Source organism: Rhinatrema bivittatum, chromosome 3 (assembly GCF_901001135.1).
Source record: "Rhinatrema bivittatum chromosome 3, aRhiBiv1.1, whole genome shotgun sequence".
NCBI lineage: Eukaryota > Metazoa > Chordata > Amphibia > Gymnophiona > Rhinatrematidae > Rhinatrema > Rhinatrema bivittatum.
The window spans coordinates 366,064,688-366,088,512 of NC_042617.1; the positions used below are offsets into that span (position 1 = coordinate 366,064,688).

Sequence of the window (23,825 nt, forward strand, 5' to 3'; positions counted from 1 at the left end):
ATGTCCCACGTAGATTTATATCTATGCTGGACCAAACAAAGGGACACTGGCAGGTGTCCCTCACTCTGGTAGCAAAAGAGAAAACAGCTCTCTATACCTGGAGGACACTTCCAGTTTACAGTCCTTCCCTTTGGACTTTTTGAAGCTCAAGCTACACTGCAGTCTATCTGTCGACATTGTCATTTATAGTGGTGATTGGAGAATATACTTGATCCAACAATAAGCAATGTTCACAAGCCTGTGGAAGGCTGGACTGATGATCAACCCTGAAGAAATTCCTATTAGGAAGCTAAAAGGTGCAATACTTGGGATATTTCCTTGGGAAGGAACAGATCTATCCACAGGCATAGAACATAGAGAAGATCACCTGCATGCCGGTTTCAGAGAAAGAGAAAGGTGAGATTTTTTGTGAAGGTTCATACTAAATTTTATGGAAAAGACCAAACCCTCACACACCTATTAAAGAAAAATGCCCCAGAGAAGGTCAGCTGGTCAAAAGAGGTACAAGAAGAATTCCATTAAATAAGGCATTAAGCTCAGAATAAATTCTGATGAACCAGAATTTAGCAGGCCCTTTATAGACCAGATGAATGCCTTGGAGGCAAGTGTAGGAGCAGTCCTGGCACAAGAGATAAAAGGTCAGGAACACCTGGTGGCCTTCATAAGCAGAAAATTAATGCCCAGGGAGAGACAATATTCAACAATTAAAAAAGAGGCCTTAGCCATTATGTGAGCCTTAGAACTTTTTGTTATTATCTGCTGGGCTACCTGTGTACACCTATGACAGACCACCAACCCCTCATGTGGATCACACAGAACAAGGAGTGAAATAGTCAGATGATCAGATGGTTGTTGGCTTTCCAGCCATTTACTTATAAGGTGCAACACAGAGCCAGGAAGGGGAATGCCATTGCCAACTACCAGGTGCTCCTGGTAAAGGCAGGTGCTCATCCAAAGAAGGTTGAGCTGAGGTGGAGAGGGTGTGAAGGAGTGTACAAGAGATAGCCCCAGAATACCTTAAGGGAAAGGTTCCTGGTATCTAGCCCGGTCCACCTTAAGGTGCAGCCGAAAAGGGAATCCTGGCCACAGGGCATTTCCCTAAGCAGCAGAATAAAAGAGGAGGCCCAGCAAGGAACAGAACGGCCCAGGGAAGGAGGAAAAAAAACAGCCCCTACACTAAAACTGTCTATTTGTGATTGCTGTAACTTTTAATTTAAAGCTTTTGAGGTAAGCAGATCTTTTTCTGCTATTTTTCTGTTGTGCTGTAAATAATACGATTTATTATGTGAAAAAAAAGATCCTGAGTCCAGACTGCTCTGTCCTCTGATACCCTCCCAAGCGATGGTTTTTCCCCAGTGCAGGAAATGTGAAGAGGGATCCTGTATTGCTGCAGCAGATATAGCAGGACCCTGGTACATCGGGGGGGGGGGGGGGGGGGCTGAATGTGGGATACTATGCAGTTCCCAGGACCTATGGTTTTCTCTCTGAAAGGAAATTACACAGTTGCTGGGATGCTGGGCATCCGTCAGCGGGGAGGAGGTTTACACCTCCAGAGCCCCTGATGCAGTCCAGTGCTCGGACATACAGGTCAAGGGGTACCCACAGTCGCTGTTCTGCTTTGAAGGATGATGCACTCTTGCAATAATAGGATGGAGTCCAACTGAAAAAAATCTTTAACTTAAACAAGATGATCCAAGATAGTATTGCAAAAATCATAAATAGCAAAATAAAAATCATGACAAGAAAAGCAGGGGTGCAACTTCTAGCCACTTGGTGCAACTTCTAGCCACTCTCCTTCCTCCAACTGACCCAATCTCCACCATCTGTACTATCCCTTCCCCATAGACGGTGGGTTGATTGTCCTCATTAACAATCATAAACTGGGGTAGCACACAAAAACTTCCTATGTGGGACAAAAAAAAAGCTGTTTCCAATAAAAAGTTCTTTTTACATTCACAGATCTCTAGGGCTTCTCCTTTGTTTCAACTAGGCACAAAGAATAAAGAACCCCAAAAACTGAGCCCTTCCAGAGATGGGAGTTTGCCCTTCTGTCAGGAACTGGTCCACACCAGACAGCAACAAAAAAACATCTCAAAAAATCCTCGTAAAGTTCCTCTCTTCTTACTACTCCTCATACTCTTCAGTTCTCAAAAGCCTGAATCCAGTTCACCAGGGGAACAGAAAGACCGTGATCAGTCCTGTAGGGTAGACCCCAAGAGGGAAAAACCGTGCGCACATGCTCAGGGGAAAATTGATATCCCTGAGACACATCCCAGTAAAAGGTGGAGGCAAAGGCAAGGGGAGGATCCCAAAACATGCTCAAATCCTACGATGCTGGAAAAACCAGGGCAAAAATAGTAGCAAAAAATTAAAGATGAGAATAATACATCATAGAGAAGAACAAAGTGATACACTTTTGCGAAAACATTTTGTAAGGCCAGGCCTTTGCATCAATGGCCTCCTGATCAGAATACTAAAAGGAAGCTTCAAAACTATCCAGGAATGTAAGACTTTTGAAATTAAAATAATAAAACACTTTGAAACAAATATAAATAGACTTAACAGAGATATTACTTTCCTCACTCATCATTACCAGATATCGGCCCCTATGTACTGAAGAGTAGCCTAGTGATTAGAGCAGCAGCCTGAGAACCAGGAAAGGCAAGCTTCAAATCCCACTGATTCTGTTTTTGATCCTGAGCAAATTACTTCTATAAACCTAGAGTGTGAGCCCTCTAGGGACAGGGAAGACCAGGATATAACTGACCATGAGCTGCAATGAAAAGGCATAAATAAAGTAAAACCATCACTAAAAGAGTTTTCAGTTACATGTGCTGAAGGTTTTAGCATGCACACTACAATGGCCCTTAATGGGTAATGTTATCGATATTTTTGCATGCACACTAAAATGTTGCCTCTATAGTGAGTATGCAAAAATGACATGCATGTGATCCCATAAAGTGTGGCATGCTTGCTAGCTGCATCTTGAAGTCTCCTCTGTTAACTGGCCCAAAGTGAAAGGACTATAACATGAGGTATTACATTTTCCCTCTGATACCAGTAACAATGGCTTCAGTAGCCTCCTGATCACTCCATTGACGCAAGTAAAAAAGGCCCTCCAACCACTAACCAATCGATGATCAAAGGGCCTCCATATCAAATTCCCCATTGGCCCTTTCTCCTCCTTTCATCCTGTCCTCACCTGTCTATCCCCCTCTGATGAACCAAAAGGTCAGCGGGGTAGGAGATGGCATGACTCATCCTGCCACATTCTGCCAACTTACGAAATGGCTGACCTCTAACATTCTCTTGCCACTGGCATGTGTGCAGGAAAAAAGATTGCAACAGATCCGCTGGCAGCATTTCAGTAGTTGTCTTAGATGAAGCAGGCAGTAGTCATGCTCTCTCCTACCCCCATCATCCTTTAGCTTCCTCAGAAAGGGTAGGCAGGGAAGAGTGCACACAAGCCCCAATATCTTGAAGGGGTTGGAGGATGGGGATGAATGACACTGTAACTTTGGTTACTTGTGTTGGAGAGGAGGATGAGCTGGGAGAGGAAATTGAGGCCATTGTTACATGTATCAAGGTGATTGAGGACAACAAGGTCATTGTTACTTGTGTTGGGTGTCTGATTGGTGCAACACAGCCCCTTGATGTTGCTGTTGGGGAGTTTGGGCACTGTATGTTGGGGGGAGACCTCAAAGGTAGGGCCTCCACCTCATTGTAAATGTTAGTATGGTGGTCTTGTGGCCATGTTTGTGAATCGTGTCCTCGATCGTCTTAACGATCGATTTCGGCTGGGAGGGGGAGGGAATCGTATTGTTGCCGTTTGGGTGTGTAAACTATCGTGAAAATCGTTAAAATCGTGAGCCGACACACTAAAACCCCCTAAAACCCACCCCCGACCCTTTAAATTAAATCCCCCACCCTCCCGAACCCCCCCCCAAATGCTTTAAATAACCTGGGGATCCAGCGGTGGTCCAGAACGGCGGCAGTCCGGAACGGCCCCCTCAATTGAATCCTGTTGTCTTCAGCCGGCGCCATTTTTGCAAAATGGCCGCCGCAAAATGGCGGCGGCCATAGACAAAAATGATTCGATGCAGGAGGTCGTTCCGGACCCCCGCTGGACTTTTGGCAAGTCTTGTGGGGGTCAGGAGGCCCCCCCAAGCTGGCCAAAAGTTCCTGGGAGTCCAGCGGGGTTCAGGAAGCGATTTCTTGCCGCGAATCGTTTTCCGTACGGAAAATGGCGCCGGCAGGAGATCGACTGCAGGAGATCATTCAGCGGGGGTTCCGGACCGCCGCTGAATGACCTCCTGCAGTCGATCTCCTGCCGGCGCCATTTTCCGTACGGAAAATGATTCGCGGCAAGAAATCGCTTCCTGAACCCCGCTGGACTCCCAGGAACTTTTGGCCAGCTTGGGGGGGCCTCCTGACCCCCACAAGACTTGCCAAAAGTCCAGCGGGGGTCCGGAACGACCTCCTGCGTCGAATCGTTTTTGTCTATGGCCGCCGCCATTTTGCGACGGCCATTTTGCAAAATGGCGCCGGCTGAAGACAACAGGATTCAATTGAGGGGGCCGTTCCGGACCGCCGCCGTTCTGGACCACCGCTGGATCCCCAGGTTATTTAAAGCATTTGGGGGGGGGGGGGTTCGGGAGGGTGGGGGATTTAATTTAAAGGGTCGGGGGTGGGTTTTAGGGGGTTTTAGTGTGCCGGTTTTCCTGCCCTCCCCCTTCCCCCGATTTATGATTTTTTAACGATAAATCGGGGGAATTGGTATTGTATCGTGGCCCTAACGATTTTTGACGATTTAAAATATATCGGACGATATTTTAAATCGTCAAAAAACGATTCACATCCCTATTGGACACATTCTAAGTAACGTGTGCTGCAGACTGTGCAATGATATTTACCACATGCCTGCTTAATGACTTTTTCCATATGACACCCCTGCATTTATGTGCAGGTTTGAACTCATGTTAGTGCCTACCCATTAGCGTCTCCTCGTGCCTGTTTAGTGGGAGCTCTAGGGCTTTAGTGCGTAACACATTATGCAGCAGGTAAACTAAATGTCTTTAATATGCACACCAAGCATGGGCCCCATCATCTGCTTATAAGATGGGCAGACTAGAGAGACCTTATAGTCATTTTATGCCATCACATTTCTATGTTTTTATAAACTCTGCTATTTAATTAACCTTCTCACCTTACTTTCACCAGTCCAAATTTGTACCAGATCTGAACAAAATGGCCATTGTAAAATAAAAAATTATTTCCAAATGCACAGAATGAGAAAAAGTCCTTTTTCAACAAGTCCCATAGAGGTTAAGAAATGCAATGACAGGAAGGACACTGAGGCAAATGCATTCCAGTATTCCAGGTCCATCAGTCCTGCCTCTCTCCCTCCCCCCCACCAATCCTTTCCTTTTATACATTTTTATTTTTGAAAACAAACGGCGATGGTGCAATCCAGTTTATAGTGTGCATTATCACCATCCTTTACTCCTGATGAAAGGAATATATAAACTTGTCACAAATGTATCAGATTATCCCAATAAAAAGGTAGAACCTTCGAAACTGAATTCAGGTTTGGATTGTAATATAGCAATCAGGGCCGAATGGGGCGAAGGGGGGAATCGGGATGACTGCCCTGTGACCTGGGCTTTGGAGGGCCCTGCACAATCCTGGTAGCCCTGATCCCGACAGCAAAAAAGTTCCCAACCCTTGGTCCAATGCTCATTGCCAGGAGGAGGCAAGGCACAACATCATCAGGCTGCTGCCTTCTTTGTGATGAGACTGCTGTGAGAAATAGAAGCCCAGCTCCACTGCCCTGCTTTTGCTACACCAGACTAACATGGCTATCCTTCTGAAGATTTTTTGCCCTGCTTTGATGAGGCCCGGGAAAGGAGGTAAGAGTCTAGGCTGCCTGCTCTACCCTTTCCTCCCCTGTCTCATAGGAGGCTCCCTCAGGATCATCAGGGTGGGAGAGCCTGTCCCCCAACTCATGAGTGGCACGGAATGTTATGGAGATCCCACACCTTTTGATTTGACTGGGCCCTGCACCCTGTAAAGTTCAGTCGAGGTAGCAATCTAATGACTTAGGGGGTCATTTTCTATCCCTATCGCACGCGAAAAGGGACTTTTCAGGAAGGTGATTCAGGAAGGCGTGTGAAGATAGAAAATCCAGCCCTAAGGAAGTTAGGGCTGGATTTTCTATCCTCGCACACCTTTCTGAATTCTGCAGTAATGGGCGCGGGGAGGGGGGGGGGGGGTGAAGCGGGGGCGGGCCTGCGAAAGTCATCAGCAATCGTACCACCGCGGTGTTATCGCTGCCAGCTTTTGCGAAAGGTGGTGCTATTGGACGCGCTACTGGCGATGATAAGGGGTCTTACCTTTTCGCTGCCAGCGATGTTTCTGCGGCGTCTGCCCCGATGCCGCCCCGACTCCTCCTCTTCCAGTGCTGATGCCGCCCCGACTCCGCCCCTATCTAGCTATTGCGTGCGATAGGGATAGAAAATTACCCCCTTAGTTTGAAGCCTGTCATGCTCAGCTTTCTCAACTATCTAGTTATATTCAGTGATGTGCTCCAAAAGGGATCCCAGAAAACCTTTGTTAAATTATTTTATGAAAAAACAAAGGAATGTTTTATCATGTTTTATCACTGAGCAGAGTGGGTGGGTCTAGGGATCCTTATTTACTGACATTTGCTAAGCTACTATAAAAGTGGAGCAGAGCTGATGAGAGCCCACCGATGAGAAGAATTGATGGCACCTCAAAGTAATTGTATATTATGAATGGTTGAAACCGTCCTGAAGTGTGACCTTAAAAGTAATAAATACTACTGCACATAACTGAACAATAAACAAGGAAAAAGAAAACCTTCATGTAAAAGAATGAACTTTTGTACAAAATTAGGGATCATGAAATGTCAATTAGTTAATAGGATTCTGGTAGTATAAATTCAATGCTCTAAATAAGGACAGCAATTTTGTTTGCCTAAAAAGTGCACATCTAATTAGTCAATCTATACCCTATCACAAGATATTAAAGACAGGTTCTCATCCTTGTTTTCAAAACTGCAATTGTTAAACAATAACCAAATCACTGTGTACAGCTAACGATGCACTTGTTACCATAGAAAGTTTCATGAGCTGTTAAAAAAGATGTCCTGAAAATTAGAGCAAACTTGCATGCTGATCTGGACTTACCTACAATTTTGATGTTGTTGTTCTCATCTAGAAGGAAATTTTCAATTTTCAGATCTCTAAACATCAGAAAACAGAAGAACGTGATATTGTACGGTATGTTAGTTATTTAAATGAATCTATTGAAGTTATACATAAAAATAACTTCATGGTACATTAATTGCAAAGCAGCAAGAAAAAACAATATCAGCTTTCCTCTATTTAGTACATTTAGGGTCCTCATGAGATTTTACTATGGCACTGAAATCGTATTTTAGGAATGAAATATTCTAGCCATAAATAAGTAGGTGATCTACGATTCGGTGCTGGCTATCTTGAATCACCTGTTTGGATATTGATCCAGGTTGGAAAGTCAGAGGTGACCTTGCCTCGGTTCAGTTCAGAATTTAATTTTAACTGAAGGCTTCAATTGCCACAGTTTAGTTTGGAGTTTCACCAGATTCCAGGACATCTCTCAAGGCTCCATTGAAATACTTTTAATAAAAACCTTTCATAAAACCCTTTAAATGCAACAAAATCTCATCAGATCTTTTCTGAATAGTCCCTCCTCCTCACTCCCTGCTCCACAGGACTAAACGGGACATTTCTAAATTTTGATAATCCAGGACTATCATGAAAATTTCATATGGGTTGTCATGGCAACTAGTTGTAACTTCATTGACATCACTGAAACAGCCTAAGGGACATTATAGCACATCCAGAATTATTCAGAAGTATCTGGCATTGTGCACATTTTAAAACTGCTGAACAGGCTACTTTGAATTTATCATGCTAAAATTTAGTAAAAAATAATCCTACATTCCATTCTTCTGCCCTAAACCCTACCATCTGTACCTCATTAAAATAGTCACACTGGGCAAACTGAGATCTTATATTGGCTGATGACTGGAATAGAAACCTTCTCCCTGGCTGAACCTTCAGCGTGCTTTTCTGACAGGCAAGGATGCCACTGGCTTACAAAACTGTCCTCAATTCCCTGGGGTCCAAGTGAATTAATTTTGAAACATGCTAAGACCCTCATAGTTCCAGCAGACAGGAGGCCTGGATCCTTATTTCTTTATTTTTAACATGCTCAAATGTTAATACAGCAACTCAAGTAACACAAATCATAAAGCAAACCAGTGGTATTGCTGCTACTTTTTAAAAAAAAAAAATAAATTATAGCATATATTTTGGGTTACACATCTGCCCCAATTTTAATATGGCTTTTGACTGTGTATCACATGATATAATTTAACTTGGACAATGTAATTTAGACCATACTACTGTGATATCAGGTATACAACTATATGAAAAACTGTTTTCAAATAATATTCATCACATGTTCAGCATCAGCCTGAAGGCCACATCCATAGGGGCAGGCCCTGGGACAATAGTTTCATTAATGATTTGGATTTTGGCATAGAAAATGAATTTATATAAAATATATGAATGACATTTACTTTGGACTAGCTACAAGCACTATGGAAGATAGAATTAGAATTTAAAATTGAAGAACTGGTACGATATAAGCAAGATGAAATTCAACACTGGAAAAATGCAATGTATTATTATTATTATTATTATTTATTGGCTTGATTAATCAAATATATTTCAAAAGTAAATCAATGCGATGTACAAAGAATAAAATAACCAAAATAACAGGTTATAGTAAATAGCCAAAGTAAATGCATAATGTTAAAAAAAAAGTTACAGCAAACATATAACCAGGGTTGTCAAAAGAAGGATAAGAAGGATATGGGTTGGTATAAAAGAAACAAAAAAAACCCTTACAACTCATAACAACATTTTACAAAAGTAAAACAATTTAAAACCACATAACAGACATCATAAATGTTTAGACGGAAAAGTCACAAGTTATCCGTCTAAATGGCAAAAGTGGCATATTAAGCCACTTATCTGGCTAAATTATAGCCCGATAAGTAATCGGGCTATAATTTAGCTGGATAATAAAGGGGTGTTTCAGGGGCTTTCCAGGGAGGGGTTGAGTTGTCCAGATAACCTAGCCAAATATCGGGTATATTCCCACTCCTTCCCCGACCCTCCCGATCCTCCCTAATACCTCAAATTAGATTGCCTGGAGCAAGGGATTCTTCACCCTGCTCCTGGCGCCTCCGTGCTGCTCTGCAAGAGACAGCACTGGGAGACAGAGGCAGCGCTGGAGGCGTAAGCTTAACATAAGCATTTGCTTCCAGAGCTCTCTCTCTTAGAGCAGCACGGAGGCGCCGGTAGTGGGGTGAAGGTCCCTTGCTTCTGGTAATCTAATTTAGAGTATCAGTGGGATTGGGAGGGTCAGGGGAAGGGGGTGGGGGCACTGAGATATGGCCAACGCCTTGCGGGTGGGTGGGTAGGAGGGAAGGGAGGAGGAAATCTGATTTTATAATTTACGATACACTGGGACTGTGGGGTGTGTGTGTGTGTGTCTGTCTTCTTAATATTTTAAAGAATTGGGGGGGGGGGGGGGGGTGAGGAGGTCTAGTCCTGCAGGGTCTTTATAAGATATTTTGGGGGAAAGAGACGGGATGGTCCGCTGTATTTTTTTAATTGTTTTGACAGCACTACTTGGCCAGATATCTTTAAAGATATCAGTTTAAGTAGCAAGTTATCTGGCCACACAAGGCCGGATAATTTTAGACCTGCTCAGAAGCTGCACTTTTCCGGTTAAGCTAGCTTTTTATACCTGATATTTGGCTATGTTAGTGGGATAACTCAATCCTTTCCTGGAACGCCCCTAAAATGCTCCCTTTTTATCTGCCTAAATTATAAAGTTAGAAGATAATTGTCCTGTTTATTCAACGGGATAAATATCCCACTGAATATACTTGCTTAAAGTTATCCGGCTGCATGATGCCACCCCTACATGTAGCGGATAACTTTAAGCAAGAATATTCAGCAGGATGTTATCAGGACAAGTGACAGGCTGTTACAGGACACGTTATCAGGCTAACTTTGGGGGTCATTTATCAAAGTGCTATATGGCGTTTTCGCATGCAAAAAACGCCTTTAACGCATGCGAAAGCACCATAACGTTTGGTGCAATGCAAATGAGATAAAGGGGAGGATATTGGGGTGGGAATTTTAGCCAAGTGGGCTGGGCTCACAGTTTTGCATGGCTTTAATGTGAAGTTTAACCACCCCTTTTTCATTTGCGTAAAGCCATGCGATAGGGCTTTTATTGTGGTTGTGATGTTTTTTGCACATGCTGTTTTAAGCTGTGAGAGAGAGAGAGAGAGAGAGAGAGAGAGAGAGAGAAGCCATAATGCCCTCGCACTAGATAGGTATTTATATCTCTATGGGAGGCCCACCTAGTAACTTACCTACTATGAGTTGTATCATTTTGATTCAATATTCTGTAGGCCATTTAGTGCACAAGTTACCCGGTAAAGGCCTGGATTTATCAAAATGCACTAAATATTGCATGCAATAGGAAAAGGGGTGTGCTTTATGGTAATAGGCAGTTTATCACAATTTGTGTTAATACCTATGCGAAGTGCAAATTGCAATAACTTTTTTGTGATAAGTGCCAGACTTGATGTATTTGCTACATATAACCACTGGGGGGACCATGTTTAGTAGGTTTAAGGAGAGGGAGAGAGAAAAAGAACACCTAGCTGTAATGCCCCTACTCTAGGTAGGTATTTATATCTCTATGGGAGGCCCACCTAGTCACTCGAGGTGAGGTTTAGGTATTAGTGTAGGGGATAGGGGCCACTTTCACATTCAAAGTGAGAGGTACGAACAGAACAGTGCTCTCTTGTGAAGATTTGATGACCTGCGGAGTGAGGAAACTCATCCAAAGATGAGATTTGTGCAGTGTTCTCTCAACCTAGCTTGATGGGTAACAAATGGAGCACTTCGCCTGGGTTACAACCTTTTTTGCATGTATTATTGTAACCCACCCTGTACTTTGGAGGGCATGGGCTAAAAATAATGCAAAATAAATAAAATAAATAAATAAGCCTGTATTGCTCCAACCACAACCCCTGTGGCCCGAATCTTCCAGCTTCAGCATGCATTGCTCCAAACACACCCATTGAAGCCTAATGTATCCTGTATAAGCCTGTCTTGCTCCAATCATAAACACTGTGGCCTGACACTTCCAGCTTCAGATTGCATTGCGCCAAACATATCCACCGAGGCCTGTCATAGCCTGCATAAGCCTGTCTTGTTCCAAACACAACTTTGCGGTCCGATCCTCCCAGCTCCAGCATGCCATGTTTCTGTGATAACCACTGTGGCCTGATAGTTCCAACTTCTGCATGCCATGCTTCAACCATATCCACTGAGGCCTGATGTATCCTGCATAAGCCTGTCTTGTTCCAACCATAACCACCTTGGACTGTCACTTCCAGCTTCAGTATATCAAAACAGTCTTAGAAAGGCTCATGTTTTTAAATCATTTTAAATACACTTTGCAGTCCCTAAGAAAGCTATATTTTCTATCTGTAGAGGTATTTTATATATGATACATGGACCTGACATGCTGAAAACACTACAGCTTTGTGGTTAGGTGTGGCTTCATCATGGAGCAATACAGAGGCATTATGACATTCGCCATTTTATTCTCCATTCCTTTCCTAATAATTCCTAATATTCTGTTTGCTTTTTTGACTGCTGCCACTCATTGAACTGATAATTTCAAAGTATTGTACACTATGATGCCAAGGTTCTTTTCCTGGGCTTTAACTCTTAATATGGAACCTAATATCCATGTAGCTACAGTGTGAGCTATTTTCTCCATGTGATTCACTTGGCACGTGTCCACATTAAATTTAATCTGCCATTTAAATGCCTAGTCTTCCAGTTTAAAAGGTCCTCGTTTAATTTTTCACAATCCACTTGTGATTTAACAACTTAGAATAATTTTGTGTTGTCTGCAAAATTTATCACTTCACTCATTGTTCCCCTTTCCAAATCATTTATAAATATATTAAAAAGCACCAGTCCTAATACATATCACTGAGGCACTCCACTGTTTACCCTTCTCCCCTGAGAAAACTGACCATTTAGTCCTACTCTTTGTTTTCTATTTTTTTAACCAATTTGCAATCCAGAGTAGGACATTACCTCCGGCCCATGACTTTTTAATTTTCTCAGGAGTCTCTCATGGGCCATTTTGTCAAACGCCTTCTGAAAATCCAAATATTTTACATCCACTGGCTCACTATTGTTTATTAACTCCTTCAAAAAAATGTAGCAGATTGGCGAGACAGGATTTCCCTTATGTAAATCCATGCTGGCTGTGTCCCATTAAACCATGTCTTTCTATGTATTCAGTGATTTTGTACTTTACAATAGTTTCCATGATTTTTGCTAGCACTGTAGTCAGACTCACCTGTATATGTTTTCCCAAATCATCCCTGGAACCATTTTTAAAGATTGAGGTTACGTTAGCCACCCTCCAGTCTTCAGGCACAACAGATGATCACCACTAACAGAACTGCAATTTCATTTTTTAGTTCATTCAGAATTCTGGGGTGTATACCATCTGGTCAAGACAATTTGCTACTCTTTAGTTTGTCAATCTGCCTTATTACATTTTCCAGCTTCATAGTGATTTGTATCATTTCTTCTGAATCATCACCAATGAATACAGTTTTTGGTACAAGTATCTTCTCAAATTCATCTTCAGTAAACACCGAAGCAAATAATTCATTCAGTCTTTCCACAATGGCTTTATCTTCCCTAAGTGCTCCTATAGCCTCTCAGTCATCTAATGGCCCAACCGACTCCCTCACAGGCTTCTTGCTTCAGATATATTTTTTAAAGCTTTTATTATGTGTTTTTGTCTCTAAGGCCATCTTCTTTTCAAATTCTCTTTTAGCTCACTTATCAATGTTTTACATTATTATTAGAGTCACCTCTGCCAACAATAACAATTAACATAGAAACATAGAAATGACGGCAGAAAAAGACCAATCGGTCCATCTAGTTTGCCCAGCAAGCTTCCACACTTATTTTTACATACTTATCTGTTTCATCAACCACCAAGTTCAGGGCCCTTGTTGGTAACTGTTTGATTCAAATTTCCTCCCATCCCCTGTCATTGATGCAGAGAGTAATGTTGGAGTTGCATCAAAGGTGAGCATAAGGCTTAATGGTTAAGGGTGGTAACTGCCGCATCAAGCAAGTTACCCCGATGCTTGTTTACCCAGACTGCACAGATCAATGCCTTGTTGGATATTGTCTGAATGTAAATCCTGTTTTCCACATTTCCCCCTGCCGTTGAAGCAGAGAGCAATGCTGTATAGGCATTCAAAGTGATGTATCAGGCTTAATTGGTTTAGGGTAGTAACCGCCGTAATAAGCAAGCTACCCCCATGCTTATTTGTTTACCCAGATTGTGAAGTTCAGTCCTTGTTGGTTGTTGTCTGAATGTAAATCCTCTTTTCCACATTTTCCCTTGCCGTTGAAGCAGAGAGCAATGTTGGAGTTGCAATAACCATGTGAAGGCTTATTGAGTAAGGGTAGAAATCACAAGGGAGTGGCCTCCACTCCAGTAATCCATCCCCATGGCTCTTCTCTTCATTCCCATCCTCTAGCCTTTATGGATCCACAGAATTTATCCCATGCCCCTTTGAAATCCTTTACAGTTTTTGTCTTCACCACTTCCTCCGGAAGGGCATTCCAGGCATCCACCACCCTTTCCGTGAAGAAATACTTCCTGACATTGGTTCTGAGTCTTCCTCCCTGGAGCTTCAAATTGTGGCCCCTAGTTCTACTGATTTTTTTCCAACATAAAAGGTTTGTTGTTGACCATGGATCATTAAAACCTTTCAAGTATCTGAAAGTCTGTATCATATCACCCCTGCTCCTCCTCTCCTCCAGGGTGTACATATTTAGGTTTTTCAACCTCTCCTCACAAGTCATTTTATGTAGACCATCCACCTTTTTGGTCGCCCTTCTCTGGACCCCCATCCTGTCTCTGTCCCTTTGGAGATACGGTCTCCAGAACTGAACACAGTACTCCAGGTGAGGCCTTACCAAGGCCCTGTACAAGGGGATCATCACGTCCTTTCTCTTACTAGATATTCCTCCCTCTATTGACTCAATACCATTGAGCCCTCCTAACAGCTCATGCTGCTTCTGCTTATACACCTCTGGTTCTATCAAGAGTCCAAATGGTAGTTTAAGCCATCTTTATCTTCCCTAGAGGGGCAAAAACAGTGTCATGAGACTCTTTTTCTCATCTAACTTACATTGCAGGAATGCAATGCACAACAAGTATAAACATTCAAGCTTTAGGCAGTTTGCATAAAACATTTCCAAGTACTGGCATAACATAGTGACATTTCTTCAGTGCTAAGTTTAGAAACTTTGGATGAAAACAAATTCTCAGTTTCTCCAGCTTCATTACTATAACCAAATTGCTTATCCAGTCAGTTGGTTTGGTCATCGGTGTGGGATGACCCAGCTTGATGTCTGCCTAGCTGTGTTTCTACCTTTGACTTTATTGCAGCCTAAATAATAACTCTGCAATTTGTAGCATTAAATCTTAATTGCCAGACTCTAGAGCACTCCTCAAGCTTCACTAGATCCCTCTTCATGTTTCCACACCTTCCTGGCTGTCTATCCTGTTGCAAATTTTGGTATAGGCAATAGGGCAAACCTTTCCCAACAATCTTTCTGTAACATCACTCATGAAAATGTTGAAAAGAACAGTACATGGATCAGTCCTTATGGCACACTGTTAATAATGTCTCCTGCTTTGGAGTAACCTCCATCTTTCACCCCCTTTGTTGCTTCTTACTCAACCAGATTCTAACCCAATAAGTCACTTTAAAGCCCTTACTAAGGGTGCTCAATTTATTTATCAGTCACCTAAGTGGAAGCCTGTCAAAGGTCAGGTATACTACATTTAGTGCTCCCTCTTGATTCAATTCTCTGGTCACCCATTCAAAGAAATTGAGAGTCTTTTGACAAGACCTACCTCTGGTAAAATCATGCTGCCTCAGATCTTGTAATCCATTGGATTTCAAAAGCTGCACTATCCTCTGTTTTAGTAGTGATTCAATTATTTTGATCAGCCTTTAGTTCCCAGGCTTCTCCTTACTTCCACTTGTATGAATAGGAACCACATCCACCTGTTTCCAGTTCTCTGGAACTACTCCTCATTCTAAAGAAGCATTGAAAAGGTCAGCTAGCGGAACTGCAAGAACTTCTCCGTTCCATTAATACACTCAAATAAATCCTATCTGTCCCCATCGCTTTATCTACTTTAAGTTTAGTTAGCTCCTCATGAATACACTTTTCTGAAAATCGATTGAGGTTTTCCGCACTTCTAATCTTATTTGTGTTTGTTTTATATGGTCCTAACATGCAAGGTGAGATCAAAGAATTTGTCAGCAATTGTTCCTCCTGCAACAAATATGTGCACAAGCAGCAGAAGGAATCCATGATGTCGCATGACATTCCAAAGCAACCTGGGCAGATCACTATTCAGACTTCAGAAAATTGAACTGCTCCCAGACATGTCTCTGGAAGGCACAATCAAGTTCTGCAAGGTACGGTTTGCAAGTTATAGTCTAGCAGATTGATTAATTTTGGATAATGGACCTCAGTTTGCATTCATGTCTTTTAAATGGTTTGTTACTTATCGGGAGTTTGACCGTGTCACTGTATCACCATGAAAACCAAAAGCTAAAGGCAAAACTGAACCAGCTGTGAAGATAGTAAAAAACCTGTGCAAGAAGGCTAAAAGAGATGGCAAAGACCCATGGAAAGCTATACTCCATTGAGAAGCACACCAGCAAAAAGCAAGGATAACAGTCCAGCACAGTGTCTGATGTTGAGAAGACTGAATATATCATTGTCAGTAGCCAGTAAACTAGTTGAGCTCTGTGTGATGCAAGGTATTTCAGAAATGCTGCAATACAAGAGGCAAGCTATGATGTAGCTGCTAGGGATTTGCGAGAACCAATCCACATGAAACCATCAGCAGGAGACTGAATGAGCTATTGGAGGCTGTGTACTTGCATGCAAAAGGTCACACCCTGCTCCTATCTGGTGGATTTTGAAGGAGCTCTCTATTACAGTAATCTTGTGGATCTGCAAGTGGCTGAGCAGCCAGCTTCACAAGGCTTCTGTGGGCAGCTCACACATGACTCAACTGAAGGGCCAAGCAATCCCTCCTATGCAACTACTTGCCCAAGCATGGAGAGTAGAGTAATATTGATGGGAACCCTAAGCAAGGAGACACATCTGTTGGCAGTTTGGGACCAATCAAGACAGCCAGGAGAGATCACAGCACACTGACCCAGAGATCAGTAGCACAGAAAAGCCCCATCTCACTAGCAGTGGTCAACACTCAAAAGTCTTCTAAGAGACTTAATCTATAGGACATTTTACAGTAGAAAGTTGTGCATATACTGAACAAAGGAAAAGGGAGATGTTATAGATGTTAACTTATAGATTGATGCCACCTTGTGGCTGATTGTTATATTTCCCCTTTTTCTATTTCCTGTCCTTGTTGTTACTTTAATCTTGTGAGTTTGTTGCTGGGTAATACAATAGAACATGGTACCTGCTCATTAGCAGCTTCAGTGGTCTTTATTTCTATTTATGAAATAGTCAGTGCTCTCTGGCATGTATGACAATAATTACTAGATATTTGACCATTTGCAGAGCTTGGGAAGTTTGCTGAATTGAGACCAAAGTATGAAGAAAATCAATAGGCATTATGAATCACTGGAAAAGACTGAAATTGCCATTTTGATTCATAACTCCATGCCAAATTCTGAGTAAGTGATTTTTCTTTTATTCTTCTAATATATGGTTTTTTTTGTTTTTTTTTTACAAAATATTGCATATGAGAAGATGGCAAAGGCAGTAGCTTGAGAATTTATTCTCTTCTGCATTAATTAACATTAAATGATTGGTTATTGTGGACATTTATTTCCAAACACTTATCACATATTTGCCGAATTGAGCACTTTTTAAAATATACATTCTGCCCTTTTATGATGCTTCAAAGTGGCTTGTAGTCAGGTACTATAGGTGTTTCCCTATCCCCAGAGAGCTTATAATTTAAGGCGGTCATTTACTAAGCTGCAATATTTTCCCCAGTGGTAAAATACTACCGGGAAAAATATTGTGGGCTTAGCTGCCCCAAGAAATAATGTGTGATGGCGGTCTCAACTTGTTAAAGGACTCAAGTGGCCCAAAGGCCCCTCATCCCAAATTGTAAAAAAACCCTGATGGTCTTGTGAGCCCCCCCCAATCCCATTCCTCTGCTGGCTTTAGAGGCTGCCCCAATGTAATCATGCATTACAAGCCTTATTTCCCCCCCCCCCTTCCCAACCCTCTCCCCTTTATCAAAATTGACCACCCCTCAGCCTCCAAACCCCCATCAGGCCTCTGCCCCTCCCCCCTCAATCCCCCTGTCATACATTTCAATCCCTGGTGAGCTAGTAAGGCCCAGAGCGCTCCCCAGGCTTTGGGTTCTGCACTGTCTGAGTAAAAATAGCATCAGCTGGTTGCTTTTCAACTTATGCCTCTGTCACATGATAGGGGCATAAGTTTAAAAGTGGCTATTATATCTAGCACTTCATGCATTGTTTTAAAATATGTTAAATGCTAGAACAAGGAAGCTTATTAGAATGAATAATAAGTGCAAAAAGTTCAGCAATTAAATATCTCTATATTTGGGTCCAGTGAAATGGAAATGGTTATAAGTTTGTCATCTTATATACCTTTGTTATGGGGCTTACCTGCTCTAGAGTCTCCATTATCAGAAAGAGTAGAGGAGTACCTAATGGTTAGAGCGGTGAGCTGCAAACCAGGGTTGAAATCCCACTGCTACTTCTTGTGATCTTGGGTAAGTCACTTCAACCTCCATTCCCTCAGCTACAAACTTAGGGCCTGATTTACTAAACGTTTTTCCCATAAACACAGATGGTATCTTTCAAAGAGGCCCACGGATGCACATTGATGCACAGATGCCTGTGTAAGTTATAAAATAGCCTGGGCACGTGTATGCGTGCATCCTATTTTGCAACTGGGTGTGCTCAGGTGCGCACATTTGGGATTGAACCGTGCAAGTGGGAGAATTTTTTAAAAGGTGGACCTCCACGCCATGACCAGTTTCACCAATTTGTCCACCAGTTTGCCCACTATAAAGCTAGGTCCTCCAAACCTCCCCTTGGTTTAATAGCCTGCATTCCCTGCCCCCCTCCCCCCCCAGTTACCCCAGACCCTTTAAACTCCTCAGGGATGGCTGTTTGGTTTTTTTTAAACTTATACCCCCTCCACAGCAGAAGTAAAGTTACGCGGCATTGGACCTGGTATTTATGCGCACATCTCTTGGCCCCGCCCCGGAACCCATGTCCCTCCCAAACCCCGCCCACACCCACCCCTTTTTGAATCAGAGTGAGATAATCACGCCTCTGGAGATGTGCGCGCATGTAGGTGGCCTTTAAAATCCGCTGGGCGCGTGCATGTCCTACATGTGCACATCTCCCGATTTTGGCAAGCATCAGGCTTTTCAAATTTACCTCAGAATGGGGAAAAAGCCCTAGTAAATCAGGCCCTGTGACTGTAAGACCCCTGGGGCTAGGGAAATACCTGCAGTACCTGAATATAATCTGCTCTGAAGTGTCACAAAAGGCAGATTATAAATAATTAAACAAAACACTTTAAAGATTTAATAGGTCTTGTATTAATTTGATGTTCCAAATACCTCTTGTTCTTATCCCTCCATTTGATGGTTGTATCTCTGTATCTACTCTCTGAAGGAGACTTATGAGCAAGGCTGGGGTTTGGATTTTAAGGGTGGTAAACTAGGTTAGAAAATGGTTGAGTCGTAGGCGACAGAGGGTACTGGAGGGGATCAGTCCTTGGCTAGTGTCTTGTTTTATATACCTAGGGGAGGGTCATTTTCAAACTGCCTGTGTAGGAGCAAAGTCCATGGGCACTTTTATTTTACCCGTGAACGTTGCCCTCATTTTCAAAGAGAAAGCATGCATGGACTTTCACTTTGAGCAATAACCCGGGAAAATTAGCTGCCCACATTTACGCCGGCTCATTTGTACGGGTAGTTTTCCCAAGGAAAAAAAAAAAAAAAAAGATTTTTTTGAAAATTATGTGCGTTGGGCGAGCCCCTCCCCCCAACCCCGCCCCTCACTGCGGGTAAAGCCTACACGTGCAGCGGCGCGAATTGCGTGCATTTCCTGCACCCGAGCAGGACAGTTTAAAAAAAAAAAAAAAAGGATTCCTGGCAGAAATGGCCTTGAAAACTACCCTCTGCGTCACTGCATAATTAAAAGAACAAAGAGGGACCTACCTGTGGACAATCCCATGGCGATGCAAGTGCTCTACGGCTGACATGATCTGCCTGGTGTATCTCCTCACTTCCCTTTCTTCCAGTTTCTTTTTGTCACAGATTCTGTCCATGAGGTCTCCTCCTAGGCACAGCTCCATCACCAGGTAGTAGGAGTTTTCCGTCTCCAGAGTTTCGTACAGCTGCACGATGTTGGGATGCTTGATCATCTGGTGGATGCGGGGCTCCCTCTTCATATTCTTTAAAACATAGGAGTCTTGCTTGGCTTTTTTCTTGTCAATAACTTTCATGGCTACCTGTGTTACAAGTTAGAACAGCCAAAGGTGAAAAACCGTGGTTTTGTGACTTTGAAATTTTTTTTTTGACTCAAAATTGCATGCTGTGCAATATTTAGGATTCCATATTTTATAGCATTAGCTTTAAGTCTTTAATGCCTTAGAGCTTATGCTCATGTATTTTGAGAGTTCTAAGTTACACAACATGGTATGAAAAATAAGCACCGTGCAGCGTATCCCTTTAAAAATAATTTCCCTGGGAGGGGGCTGCAGGATCAAAAGTACAGACTAGAGTTTGCACATGCAAACTCCCCTCTTTGGAAATATGCGCAGGGAATTAAAAATAAATGCCCCACAGGTACCTTGCCTGACCAGCCCTGGCCTAGCACTGTCCCTGCCCCCAGCCACACTCAGTTTCCCAACAGGGGAATATACTCATGCCGTTCACAGCAGGGCAGGGATTATTTTTTAAAATTGTCCTCACCCATGGGTAGATTTCATGAAAAAATAAATGAAGAACACTGAAGCAATGAATAAGATTCTGAATACAGAAAAAATAAATTTGCTCAGTCCTAGAACCTGATTTGACCACATCATTTCTAGCATCTGAAGGAAAAATAGTAGAAATCCTCCTAACAGAAGCTATCGTAAATGTAGTTATTCATGTATTTGGCAAAAAAAAAAGGTTATTCTCCATAGCATGCAAAAAGATATTCAGAACATACATGAAGAGCCGTCACCACAGAAACTCAATTCATGTCCTCCTATCTGCCCCCTGTGAGCATGATGGGGGAAAAAAAAGGTATCCTTTCTTACATAGGACTGTGAAAACGGTTTAAGAGCACTAAGGCAATTTATTTTACAAGCAAAACTAAAAACCTGTTCTTGAAAAGAAACATGCTTCTGTGGTCCTTGGCTAATGGTTTAATAAAGCAGACATGGAATGTTATTAAAGGGAAATAAGATGAAATAGTTGAGTGGTGCTATTTCAATAGTGCTTTTCAGAGGTTGTGAGTTCTAATAAACAGCTGAATTATTAATCCATAGCAAGCATTGATTTGGGAATTTGATTAAGGAACTCTGTCTATGAATTTCCGTATTGCTTTACTTTGTGTTTTTATGTAGCCTGCCAAAAAAAAAACAAAAAAAAAAACCCATGAGAAAATGCAGGCAATACATTCTGAAAATAAATAAATAATATGAACTGGCAAGGAAAACTGAGCCCCAGCGGAAATGCTACTTATGTCCTTTCGCTTAAGGCAATATAATTTTCTCCCAGTCATAAATTTCAGTCTCAGGGTTAAATAATCTCCATTATGGATCCCATTGACAGTTTGACAGTTCACAATTTTCGGATCACTTGCTATCCTATACATTTCAGCAGCTATTAAATGCATTTTCAGGGAATATTACTTAAGATTCCCTTAGTTCTGAGCTGTAACCTCTGTCCTGGAATTGGAATGCATTGGTTAAAAAGATCACGTCTGCCCCATCAATAGTGATTGATATCACAGGCTCAGTTGCTTTCACACTAGTTGATGGCATCACAAGTCCATTTTGACAGTTATAGTCAGTGGAATCTGTGTAATCACTCTAACATCAACTGTATCAGTAAAACACTGGGATCATAACCTTGGCAGCATTGCAGAGAATGAAGAGATTGTGATCACATGGGACATTCGCATTCCAACCAATAAAAGGAGAAATCCACAAAAACAACATTATTAATAGAAGTGACTGTAGCAAGTAACTATTCTGTAGTACATAATGGAGAGAGAGAAGATCAAACATTAAGTACCAAGAAAGGCAATCAGAGGCCAAGAAAATATAGCAGAAAGATACAGAAATAGACCCAACTTTATGCCACTGGCCTAATGAAAAAGAATTTCCAAGAGAGTCTTGATATGTTGCCTATGTACATTACACTCATTGAGCTCTGGAAGAAACTGCTTTTTGGCACAATGAATGAATGCAAGTATTAAGATATGCACTAGAAGTAAATTTGAGAGACTGAAATCATACCCAGCATATCTTGGCTTAAAACTGAGGCTCATTGCTATCATAGTATGCAGAGAACAAACACTACCCAGAGAAAATCTTTTTATATTCAAACCAAAATGGATAGGAACCGCTACATTAATTCATTAAATGCCATCTTTATACAAAATGCCATTCAAAATCCATTAAGAATTGTTTTTATTAGATGCATTTTAGGTTAGGTTTAAAATAGGACAGAGGTCTATCAAGTACAATCATCTAAACCCAGAGGAGAGAGTAGCCCCACTGTACTTCTGTAGCAATTTCTGAAGAACAGAAAAAAAGATAAAAGATTCTCTGTCCTGACCCCAAATATGGTATATAAAAATGGTATGCAAATTCTAGTATTTCAAAGTAATCTAAAATTTCTGTTAATGAAATCTGAACACGTCAACATATTATAATTGAAATGTTAGTGGGATATGAAAATTTCTTTAATTAGTTTGCTTCTATAATACATGTGCTCGTGCATTTAATTTTATAAAAGTCATGTCAATGACTATTGAATTATTAACAAAAGCAAAAGACCAAAGTCTCCCTATTGTGATTATAGTGTTGTCCTTAATATACAAGTTTCAGTTTCATTATATATATATGGATTTTCCAACAATTATATATAGTACCATCAAATAACCAATTATTTTAATACATACCTTCAAATTTCAAAGCAACGACTTGATTCCTCAGTGTTTACCTCTGCAATAAATATCTATAAAAATATCATGTTTCATTTTAGAGCAGATTTTCAATGTTAAAAATCCCAGACATTTCTCATATTCTGCAAATGCTGGATTCTGTTTAGCAACAGCCAGTAATGATTGCACATTTACCTTCTGTCCTGTAGGGATATGCAGTCCCTCCATCACCTTAGCAAAAGAGCCTTTGTTGATCATTTTCCCCACCAGATAATTCCCAACTCGTTTGGTGTGAGAGAACTTCTTCATAGTATCCTGGGGCACCTTGCCAAAGCATGCAGGTATCTGGAAATCTCTGCTTGTTTTCTCCCATTCTGGTAGCATCCGCTCCAGATCGCCAGTGTTTGCGATGGTGCCATTGAGGTTTCCTTTGACAGCTGCAGGCATCTTTGAGTGAAGCCTAACTCACTGGCTCTTGAAAAGAGACCTACTTTACACATACAATATGACCGTGAGGTTGGTACATCTCTGGGCGAGAACACAGTCCCGTAGATCATGCTTGATCTGTTCCCTCTAAGGCAACCTTTTCATCACCGATCTGCCCGGTCATGCTGGTTTGCTCAAGTAGAACCTAAACTGTGGATTATTAACTTAACCTGATACATGGTGTCAATTAATTCCCTAGAGCAGCCAGCTCCAATGACACTTAAGCCCTGTATCAGTAGTGAACAAGCCATTGCCTTGCACAAGGCTGGCGGGTTAATGATAAGTTCACTGGCAGGCAACACCAGTCCGTTAAATTAGACTTCAGGCTCTTTGCTTCTTTTTCAGGGGAAAGAACGGCACTGTTTCTTACAAAACGGTTCAAGGCAATGTGCACAGACTGAAGGGCTGATTAAGCAGAAAGTGGTTGCAAGAGAAGTTTTTATATACAAACACCTGCTGTAGAACCAATGCTACAGATAGCTTGTAGGTGGCTTTATGTTTTATTTGGAGGATTTTTACATCTATCAGCATGTATTATGAGCATTTGGTAAGCTAAATTAATAGCAATCTGTGCAGCGCTTGCAGCATTTGACCAAACTTTTATCATTTCATTTCTTTCTTTTTTTTTTTTTTTTTAAGAAAGAGAAAAAATGACAAACATTTTCATAGCAGATCTGTTATAGAGCCCTGTGCAATAAAGATCTAAAGGCTGCCCACTGTTGTCATTTTTCACCTTTGTTTAAAAAATCTCCAGGTTTTTGCATTTCCTTTTTTATTCTGAATAGGACAAGCAGAATTACAAATACCAGAGTTCATTGGGATTGGACTTAATAGCTGGGTGCTGACCAGAAGTGTCACCGTGACCAGGACATGAGCTGGTCAACTTTCTAGTAAGTAGTCCTTTCATGGA

General features: G+C 41.8%; 1 protein-coding gene across 1 annotated transcript in view; it reads right to left on the reverse strand.

The window, feature by feature from the left end:
- Nucleotides 1–22,970, reverse strand: part of LOC115087851 (hormonally up-regulated neu tumor-associated kinase homolog A-like) — a 69,412-nt gene extending 46,442 nt beyond the window's left edge. The window contains exons 1-3 of the mRNA XM_029595491.1: nucleotides 22,625–22,970; nucleotides 19,486–19,778; nucleotides 7,209–7,264 (exon numbers count right to left, since the gene is read on the reverse strand). Coding sequence (XP_029451351.1) covers nucleotides 7,209–7,264; nucleotides 19,486–19,778; nucleotides 22,625–22,876 — 601 coding nt within the window. The 5' untranslated portion in view covers nucleotides 22,877–22,970. The remainder of the gene's footprint in view (nucleotides 1–7,208; nucleotides 7,265–19,485; nucleotides 19,779–22,624) is intronic.
- Between the last annotated feature and the right edge of the window lie 855 nt (nucleotides 22,971–23,825).